Source organism: Pinus tabuliformis, chromosome Q (genome assembly GCF_031772625.1).
Source record: "Pinus tabuliformis cultivar Carrire ecotype Pingquan chromosome Q, CPIR1, whole genome shotgun sequence".
In the NCBI taxonomy this organism is placed as follows: domain Eukaryota; kingdom Viridiplantae; phylum Streptophyta; class Pinopsida; order Pinales; family Pinaceae; genus Pinus; species Pinus tabuliformis.
Window position 1 is genome coordinate 496,134,097 of NC_142296.1, and position 11,085 is coordinate 496,145,181.

Sequence of the window (11,085 nt, forward strand, 5' to 3'; positions counted from 1 at the left end):
TTCTGGTAGTGCTTGCACTTCCATTTCCTGACAACATTAAGGGCACCTAAATGAAAGAGTTACATTCTTTTTTTGGCACATGAAGAGGATGTATTACTGTGGGATTAATCCAGGAAGTTGCTCATTTAGTCCTAGCAGCAGTTACATTCTACTCTCAACCACTAGGAGGGCATCCCACTAGGGAAGTTATCCCCTTCTATACTCAGAGAGATTGTTTAGACCTCTAGCTTCCGTATATAAAGGCTAGAAAGGAAAGAAAGAGGGTGGTTGGTTATCCATGAGTCCTCCCACTTTTTTCCACTTTCTTCTCGTTGTCACTTTTAAGAAGTGGAAACAGCATATGAGACTGATTTTGGTGAGCTTGAGAACTCGGTCTGAGGACTTATCAACTTGTTAATTGTACTTTCAGGGTTGGTAATCTAAGGATCTCTTTTGACCATTGAAATTTGATCTTCTACGTAGAATGTTTGATCAAGCATATGGATTTCCAACTTGCTAAACTTTCCAAGGTGGGAATTTTCTAACCAGTAAGATTGGGATTAAACAATCTATCTTGCATATTTTCTTCTCCCCTTGCTCCATTCACCCAATTGACTATGTCACTGGTCACTTAAATCATAATTTTTAAATCAAGTTTTTCTAGCGATACCCCTCTGAGGCTGGAAACGCACCAACACAAGGTGAGAAGAAACCAACCATGGTGACAGTTGGGGCTGGTTTCTTGGTGTTACACCCAAAATTCCCTTTTGATCTCGTGGCAGGTCACAAGGACAGTTTCAAGTGCTAATTTCCCCATATAGCTTGATTCCTTTTCCATTGTTGAAACAAATGATATGATCTTCAGGACAGAGAAGAATCGTATTGATAAGTTGCTTTGGAATTGAGGATAACATCATACATTTTGATGATTGTTGTTGAAATAGATATATTTGGGTCATATGATCCCTTGTCAGACTTATCAAATATCTATTTCTGGCAGTGGTTGCGCTTCCATTTCCTGACAACAATAAGAGCACCTAAATGAGGCATTTACATTCTGTTTTTGACACATGAAGAGGGTGTATTACTGTGGAATTAATCCAGGAAGTTGCTCATTTATTCCTAGCAGCAGTTGCATTCTATTCTCAACCAGTAGGGAAGTTACCCCCTTCTATAATGAGAGAGATTGTTTAGACCTCTAGCTTCAGTATATAAAGGCTACAAAGGAAATAAAGAGGGTGGTTGGCTATCCATGAGTCCTCCCGCTTTTTTCCTCTTTATTTCTCGTTGTCACTTTGAAGAAGCGGAAACAACATACGAGACTGATTTTGGTGGGCTTGAGAAGTTGGTCTGAGGACTTACCAACTTGTTAATTGTACTTTCAGGATTGGTAATCTAAGAATATCTTTTGACCATTGAAATTTGATCTTCTACCTGGAATGTTTAATAAAGAAGATGGCTTTCCAACTTGCTAAACTTTTCAAGTTGGCAATTTCCTAACCAGTAAGATTGGGATTAAACAATCTATCTTGCATATTTTCTTCTCTCCTTGCTCCATTCACCCAATCGACTATGTCACTTGTCACTCAAATCATAATTTTTAAATAAAGTTTTCTAAGGATACCCCTCTGAGGCTGCAAAAGCACCAGCGCAAGGTGAGAAGAAACCAACCATGGTGACAGTTGGGGCCAGTTTCTTGGTGTTACACCCAAAATGCCCTTTTGATCTTGTGGCAGGTCACAAGGACAGTTTTGAGTGCTAACATCCCCATATAGCTTGATTCTTTTTCTGTTGTTAAAACAAATGATATGATCTCCTGGATGGAGAAGAATCATATTGATAAGTTGCTTTGGAATTGAGGATAATATCATACATTTTGATGATTGTTGTTGAAATATATATATTTGGGTCATATGATACCTTGTGTTATACCACATTCCCATTTGCTAGCTGAACCTCATACTATAAGGAGTCTCTTGGACTGCCACTTGTGCCTAACTTCACAAATTTCTTGAGCAGAAAACTGCGAGTCTACCAAAATGTGAGTCAATTCCATAAACTCTGTTAATTTTGTACTAATGAAGGGTAACTCCCATTTTTCAATTTTCATAACAAATTGCTTTTTTCTGTAGCAACATCTTTTGTGGCTTCATCTTTGCAGATGATTGATGTCTTCAAAATTTTTGTGTACCTTGTAGCTATTATCTATATTTGTATGTTTATATATTGCTAAAAAGGTAATCAATGTTCAGATGCATTGCCAAAACGTAAAGCTTTTGAAAATCTGTTTCACTCACACTCAAGTTACATTGCAGCTTGTGCATGCACCTATGATTTTAGTGTCTTTGCTTCTAAACTCAGAGGTATTCTTTATCTATGTTTTCTCGTGGGCAATAGTTTGTTTTGTTAGCTTCTGCATTGTGAATGGTGTGTCAATGCAATTTGGTCCATATATTCTGTTGAGCTTTAAAATCATGAATTTTAACATCGAGTATAGGAGGAGTGTGTAGTTTTCTTGTTTCAAAGGAATGCCACCACTAATTTGAGGTTTTTTGCAACATGCAATTGACAGATCCATCCACTTCTGAGTCCTAAGGTGTTAAAAGTTAAATTTTGTTACCTGAAAAATAAGGCTGATATGACAAGGAATAATGGTTTCCATATGAAGCATAAAAACATATCAATGGCACAAGTAACTTTTGAAGAAAATTGTCAGTTTGTAAAGAAATATTAACTGGACGAGTGATTTGTAACACTTTTGACCAAGAAGGTCTCATGACATTTTTTCACTTTGTAGGTACATGTTTCTTTGATAGGAGAAAATCAGATGAGAATAACATGGATTACAAATGATACCAATGTACCCTCAGTTGTGGAGTATGGAACCTCTCCAGGAGCATACAATTCTTCAGCCAAGGGAGAAAACACTTCGTATACTTACTTGGGTTTCAGATCTGGCCAGATTCACCATGTTATACTTGGGCCATTAGAAGCTAATACAATTTATTATTATCGTTGTGGAACTTATGGTCCAGAGTATAGCTTCAAAACACCGAGATCACAATTCCCCATAACTTTTGCAATTGTGGGTAAGACCATATCCCATTTCCATCTTATTTTGTTATTTGGTATATACCAAATTCTAACACACTTGAAATTTTAAAAAGAACAAGATGTGCATGGAGATAGAATATCCCCATCTATTCTTCCTTTGATCTCTGCTTTTCATCATTTTTCTTTTCCCTGTCCTCTGCTTTGAGCACCTATATTTTTCATCATTGTTGATTCCCAACCATGGTGAGAACATGGGTGCCTAACAAGCATGGAGTTACGCTTTGATCCCTGTGTTTCACCATCCCAACTAAGAAAAATACTAAATAGACTGCAGACTGATCCAATATTACAATATCATCTGCTCTATATTTCTTTGAGCTGCCTAGTAATTATGGCTAACGATTTCTTCACACTTATATTATCAATACACTTCACAGTAAACATCTCATGTGTTTTTCTTCAATTTACAACAGGTGACCTGGGACAGACAGGGCAGACAAATTCAACATTACAACACATTCAGCAGACAAATTATGATGTCTTTTTGTTGCCAGGTGGTCTTTCATATGCAGATACCCAACAGCCATTGTGGGATTCATTTGGAATGTTAGTACAGCCTTTGGCAAGTACAAGACCATGGATGGTCACGGAAGGAGAGGCAGAGATTGAGACCATTCCCATTGTTATTACCACAGAATTTATTGCTTACAATGCACGATGGAGAATGCCTTTTGAAGAAAGTGGTTCAAGTTCAAATCTTTATTACTCCTTTGAAGTTGCAGGAGTACACATAGTAATGCTTGGTTCATTTGCGAAGTATAAACAAAATTCTGACCAATATGAGTGGCTTCAGGTCTCTTCTTATTTAGATTATATAAATATGTATGCTTGTTAACCCTTACGTTCCATGTGATATAACTTAAGATAATATACGTGCAATGCAATAAGTCTTAGAAGTTAGGATGTTTGCAATTTTCAGGCTGACCTTTCAAGAGTAAACAAAACCAGGACGCCCTGGATTATTGCGCTGTTCCATGTCCCTTGGTATAACAGTAATGCTGCTCATCGGGGTGAGGGTGATGATATGAGGGCAGCAATGGAGCCTCTACTTTATGATGCAAAAGTTGATATTGCTTTTGCTGGTCATATCCATGCCTATGAACGCTTTGTAAGTACATTGAAGTTTGCACGGCCATGCCTGGTTAGTTTCTGTACCAGTAAATGCAGGTCCTTGTAGCTTATTCAATGTCTGATCAACTTGTATGTTTTCTTTCAGAGTCGAGTTTACATGAATACTGCCAATGCCTGTGGAGCTGTACATATTACCATAGGCGATGGAGGGAGTACAAAAGGCCTTGATTCTGAGTATGTCGAATGCTCAATAAATTTCAGGCATTTTCTTCTTTTTCTGCACTAACAGGTGCACTGACTAATATTTGCCAAACTCCTCACAGTTTTCTGGATCCACAACCTCAGTGGTCATTATTTCGAGAGGCGAGCTTTGGACATGGTGAACTTACAATTTACAATGCAACCCATGCACAATGGAGATGGCATCGTAATGATGATAATGCATCAACTATAGCAGATGAAAGTTGGATCAACAATCTTAGCTTATCAAGTAATTGCACAGTAGAGCATTAATGCATCAACTATAGCAGATGCAACTTGGATCAACAATCTTAGCTTATCGAGTAATTGCACAGTAGGGCATTATTGAACAGAAGTTAGAAAACATATATTTATCATGTACTGAATGAATGATAATACATCCTAGAAAAGATAAATGTACAATGGGCTAGTTTTTGGAAGAAGGATGCATTCGGGGACTAGAAAAGCTCATGAATCATTATCTCACATTTCTTCAGATCTTTTAGTGCTTTTTCTTTATTCAATGGAGTGATAATCATTGATTGACGAGTGTCAAATTTTGTTCTTGTGCTTCTTTTGTCTTCACTATATTTTTAAACAGAACCACTGAGATTTTTATTTATTTTTCTCTGAAACTGTTCTTCCATTGAAATGAGCAGCAGATATGCAAATGATTCATATAGGTGGACTGTTGCTTTGTTATCATCAGAATTGCTGTCTATAACTGGACTGTTGCTTTATTATCATCACAATTGCTGTCTTGAATTTGTAGAAAGTATTGCACACCCATTTTCCTTATAGTTGTTACAATGGCATCGATTGCAACAGCTGTTAGGGATTTTGTTATCATCACAATTGCTGTCTTTAATTTGTAGAAAGTATTGCATACCCATTTTCCTTATAGTTATTACAATGGCACCGATTGCAACAGCTGTTAGGGATTTTGTTATCATCACAATTGCTGTCTTTAATTTGTAGAAAGTATTGCACACCCATTTTCCTAATAGTTGTTACAATGACACCAATTGTAATAGCTATTAGGGATTTTGTAATCTTCAATCTGTAAAAAGTATTGTATACTTATTAAATTCTTAATTCTTAGTAGCTTCTACAATGATACCAATCCTACAGCATTATTAGGAAAATGGGTATGCAATAATGGCAACTTTGATGATGACAAAGGAATGCTCCAGCCGTATGAAACAAAATTATACTAACTATGTTTACTTCAAAGACAAACGAAGACAAAAATTCCCTGGTCATTTTGTTCAAAAAGTATAGCAAAATGAAGAGTTTGTACCCGTGTTTACTTCAAACAAAGAACAACTTTAAAAAAAGAGTTCCTAGTCATGTTGCAAAAAAATGAAAGAATATTTTGTAAGTTAAATGAAAATAAGCACAAGAGAGAAAACGTTTACTTAAACTTGTTAATCGACATTTATTCCTTCATAGAAATATGAATATCCCTCTATTGCACACAAAAAGAACATAGCAGATGTAAAGAAATTTCTTGGCTCAGCATCTGCTTTCTTGGCGACTCCACCCAGAAAGCAGTTACCCTTTAGGTTGAGTTCAGAAACTGTTAAAGAATGACAACAATTAATGTTAACAATGTAATTATCTGAGTAAATTTAGTTTTACCATTCAGACAATTGTGTAACTATAGGGAGTTATGTAATAGAGTTTTTGTATTAAAATGGTGATATGGTGATTGCTCGAAAGGCTTGATGTACATTGGAGAGTCATTCTTTACATTGGTGTAATAAGAATTTCAATCCCTTGCCCCGTGGGGGTTTCCTTGACACACAGTCAGGGTTTTACCACAAATTCTTTGTATTTCTTATTGTGCGATTCAGTTTCTATATTTTGTGCATTTCTTTCTTTTTTGAATGTTAATGGGCTCAAATAGCAACTAAGTGGTATCAAAGCTAAGGATGAGAATAATCTTATGGTTTAGGAAGGCTTGAGTGAGGTTGCATAAGAAATCCAAGGCGAACAATCGAAGAAGAATTTGGGGCTAGGAAGAAGTCGAAGAAGACTCTGAGGCCACGAGGTCAATTTTTTTTTTTTTAAGTTATGATAGTCATAGTGCAGCGTTGTTATTGCTTTATATGAGGCTGACTGTAAATAAGGGACTATGCTAAAGAAGCCGCAACAGAGTAAGTCCGATGACCGACTGAAACGAGGAACCGACCTTGTCTGCCACTGAGAAAGTCGTAGCAGAGGAGAGATGAGCTGTTTGCTTTGTTGAGCTGCTAGCCTTTGCGTATTGACAACCAACATGTCTGGAACAAAGCAAAGCGACCTTGTTTGGAGGCTGGAATCCTGTAGAAACAACAGACTTCTGGAAAGCCGCCAAGGAAAGCGCAGACTTCTGGAAATCGTGGAGCCGTATTGTTGACTGTGCTTTGTTGAGCCGCCAAGGAGTGACCTTCAAAAGCAATCTTGCAGAAGCGATCACATGCCTAGATGGAAAGTTTGAGGGGTTTCACTGTTTTCCTTACATCGTTATTTTTTTTTTCCACATGAAGGTTGAGAGAGGGTCAATTGTCAAAGGACCTGCTAGGAGCCATAAATATTATCTGCACAACAAATCAAAAACTAAGCCATCGGGTACAATATTTTTTGGTGAAAGTTTTTCATATATTGAAAATTGTTTAGTGCAAATTTGGAGATTTGGCTGTTGGATTCCTTTTTTAAAAATAGGGCTTTTGTAGATTGGAGTCATTTATAAAGGGAGAAAGTTTGGATTTCTGAAAAAAAAGAAAGGGAAGTAGGTTTTCTTTTTAAGAATTTGTTTTATAACAAGAAGCAGATTTTAAAACCCTAGTTGAAAACCCTAGCTGAAAATAGAAAGGAAACTCTCGCAGAATTGTTTTGAAGGAACGCAATCATTAATAAAGATTTAAGAAAAAGAAGTCTGTGTAGGAAGAAATGGCGAAAATGACAAATGCTAAGTTTGAGGTGGAGAAGTTCACCAATAAGAATAATTTTGCATTGTGGAAACTGAAGATACGGGATTTGCTGGTGCAACAAGGGTTACACAAAGCATTAGATGGGGTTAGGAAGAAACTTGCTGGCATGACATATTTGGATTGGGAGGACTTGGATGCTCGAGCTCTTAGTACCATTAGGTTGTGCCTTGTGGGTTAAGTTCTCTTCAACATTGTTGAAGAAACCTCAGCGGCAAGTTTGTGGGGGAAGCTGGAAACACTGTATATGACCAAATCTTTAAACAACATAATTTATTTGAAGATGCCACTGTATAGCCTTCAGATGAAGGAGGGTACTAAAGTTGTAGAACACTTAAATGTATTTAATACACTTATTTGCCAGTTGTCAGATATGGATGTTAAATTTGAAGAAGTTAAAGTTATGACCTTGTTGTGTTCCTTGCCCAAGTCTTGGGATCACTTTGTGACTTTTATCAGTTTGAGCACAACTGAATCTTTAGAATTTGATTATGTTGTGGGAGCTTTATTATCTGAAGAAGTACGGAGGAAGTCTAGCATTGAAACTTCCATGCCAGAATCCATGGTAGCCAGAGGTCGGTCCAAGGAAAGAGGAGAGAAAGCAAGAAGTTCTTCTAGATCAAAATCAAAAGGCAAGAAGTGTAAAGTCAAATGCTGGTATTGCAACAAAACAGGGCATCTCAAGAAAGATTGTTGGAAAAGAAAGGAGTCCGTTGAAAACCCAAAGAAGGAAGCAAATCAAGTTGAGTCAAGTATGATTGATGAAGTTTTATCTGTTGAATTAGGTATGGTAGATGAAGCTATGCCTGTTTGCAATGTTTCTCAACATTATGAAAATTGGTTGTTAGATTCTGGTGCTTCTCATCACATGAGTCCGCACATAAATTAGTTCACTTCATATCAAGTTGTGAATGGTAGTTTTATGTTTATGGGTAATAATGTATCTTGTCAAACTATTGGGATGAGAAATGTTAGAATTAAAATGTATGATAATACAGTTAGAATATTAACTGATGTTAGACATGTACCTAAGTTAAGAAAAAATTGATTTCTTTGGGAGTATTGGACTCGGAAGGTTACAAGTTTACAAGTCAAGGTGGAGTGCTGAAAGTTTCAAAGGGCGCTCTGGTTGTTATGAAGGCAGAGAAGATTGGAAACCTTTATAGACTCAAAGGAAGTACTCAGGTCAGTGAGACAACAATTGTATCTGAGAAGGAAAAAGAACATACTTGCATATGGCATCAATGACTGGGCCACATGAGCGGAAAGAGCCTTCAAGTATTGATGAATTGCAAATTATTTCCTAATTTGAAATCATTGAGTTTGGATTTTTGCAAACATTGTGTATATGGAAAACAATGTAAACAAAAATTTAAAATCAGAAGTCATAATAGTAAAGGAATTTTGGACTATATTCATTCTGATCTTTGGGGACCATCTCCTACAGTATCTTATGGAGGTGCATCTTACTTCGTAACATTTATTGATGATTAATCCAGGAAAGTTTGGGTCTATATGTTGAAAAGAAACACTGATGTATTTAATGTTTTTAAACAATTCAAGCTATGGTTGAAAAGAAACATGTAAATCAATTAAATGTTTAAGAAATGACAATGACGGTGAATTTACTTCCTTAGAATTTGAACAATATTGCAAGGATGAAGGGATTGTTAGACATAAATTTGTTATCTATACTCCTTAGCAAAATAGCGTTGCTGAACGTATGAATGTGACTCTTATGGAGAGAGCCAGAAGCATGATCAACAATGCTAACTTGCAAAAGTAGTTGTGGGCAGAAGCAATATCTACTGTTTGTTATTTGGTAAACACATCACCTTTAGTTGCCATTAATTGTAAAATTCCTAAAGAAGTTTGGTCGGGTTAGTCTTGTGATTATACACATTTAAGAATTTTTGGTTGTGATGCATATGCTCTTATTCCAAAGAATCAACATTCTAAGTTAGACCCTAAAGAAAAATGATGTGTCTTTATTGGGTATGAATACGCGGTGAAATGATACAGGTTGTGGGATCCTTCTTCATGTAAGATAATCATTAGTAGAGATGTAACATTTGATGATTTTTTTTTCTTTCTAAAATCAGATGTTGAAAAAGTTGAACAAGTATAGGTATCGCCGAATCAACAAATTCAGTTGGAGACTAAACTTATTTTGCAAACGCGAAAGGAAGGAGAGACTTTTGAAGAAAAATGTGAAGAAGATGCAAAGGAAATTGTAGAAGTTCAAGAACCAGTCACTCTAAGGAGGTCTACAAGGGAAAGAAGAACACCCAAAAGGTATGAAGATTCTACTTCCTCTATCGCGTTGATTATTGAAGATGGATAACCTTCTTGTTATCAGGAAGCAATGGATGATGCAGATAGTGAAAAATAGAAAAAGGTGAAGAAGATGCAAAGGAAACTGTAGAAGTGCAAGAACCAGTCAAAGAACCAATCACTCTAAGAAGGTCTACAAGGGAAAGAAGAACACCCAAAAGGTATGAAGATTCTACTTCCTCTATCGCGTTGATTACTGAAGATGGAGAGCCTTCTTGTTATCAGGAAGCAATGGATGATGCAGATAGTGAAAAATGGAAAAAGGTTATAGACAAGGAAATTGATTCCTTAGCCAAGAACAAAACCTGAGATCTTGTGGAACTTCCTAAAGGGAGAAGTGTTGTCGGATGCAGATGGGTCTTCAAATTTAAGCAAAATGTTGATGGAAGTATTGAAAGATATAAGGCAAGACTAGTAGCAAAAGGGTATTCTCAGGTAGAAGTTGTTGACTTTCATGATATTTTTTCACTAGTCATAAAACTTGTTTCTATTCGCACTGTGTTATCACTAATTGCATTACTTGATCTTGAGTTAGAAGAGTTAGATGTTAAAACAACTTTTCTTCATGGAGATTTGGATAAAGAGATTTATATGGAACAACTAGAAGGTTTTGTACAAGGCCGCAACAAAATATTAGGTTGCAAGCTCAGGTTATCATTGTATGGTTTGAGGCAGTCTCCCAGGAAGTGGTACAGGAAGTTTGTCTCCTTCATGGTGAGCCAAAAATCACTAGAAGTGAGTATGATCATTGTGTGTACTTTAAGAGTTTTAATGGCATATTCATTATCTTGGTCTTGTATGTTGACGATATGCTTATTGCAAGCAAAATAATGGAAGAGATCAACATGTTAAAGGCTCAACTTTCTAGGATGTTTGATATGAAGGATCTTGGAGCTGCAAAACATATCTTGGGCATGGAGATACATAGAGACAGAAAAAATGGAAAGTTCTAGTTATCACAACAGAAGTATGTGGAGAAAGTACTTGCAAAGTTCGGTATGGACAATGTGAAACCTGTCACTGTTCCTTTAGCTTCTCATTTTAAGCTTTCTTCGGGTTTGAGTCCTAGAACTAATGAAGAAAAGAATTATATGCTCTGTGTACCATATGCAAATGCAGTAGGCAACTTAATGTATGCGATAGTATCTACAAGACCTGACATTTCACATGCAATTGGTGTTGAGTTGATAGTAGTTCATGGCAAATCTAGGAGAAGAACATTGACAAGCAGTGAAATGGGTGCTTCGGTATTTGAGAGGCACAAGTGACCATTGTATCACCTTTAATGGTTGTGAAGGTTCAGTCTGCAGATATGTGGATGCTGATTATGCAAGTGATTTGGACAAGAGGAGATCTACTACAAGATATGTCTTTA

The 11,085-nt window shown here is 36.6% G+C and overlaps 1 protein-coding gene across 1 annotated transcript in view; it reads left to right on the top strand.

Annotated features, from left to right (window-relative positions):
• Positions 1–4,923, top strand: part of LOC149220331 (purple acid phosphatase 18-like) — an 85,388-nt gene extending 80,465 nt beyond the window's left edge. The window contains exons 2-6 of the mRNA XM_089384755.1: positions 2,777–3,068; positions 3,507–3,886; positions 4,013–4,201; positions 4,310–4,398; positions 4,488–4,923. Of these exons, the coding sequence (XP_089240881.1) occupies positions 2,777–3,068; positions 3,507–3,886; positions 4,013–4,201; positions 4,310–4,398; positions 4,488–4,677 (1,140 nt within the window). The 3' untranslated portion in view covers positions 4,678–4,923. The remainder of the gene's footprint in view (positions 1–2,776; positions 3,069–3,506; positions 3,887–4,012; positions 4,202–4,309; positions 4,399–4,487) is intronic.
• Positions 4,924–11,085: the final 6,162 nt, after the last annotated feature.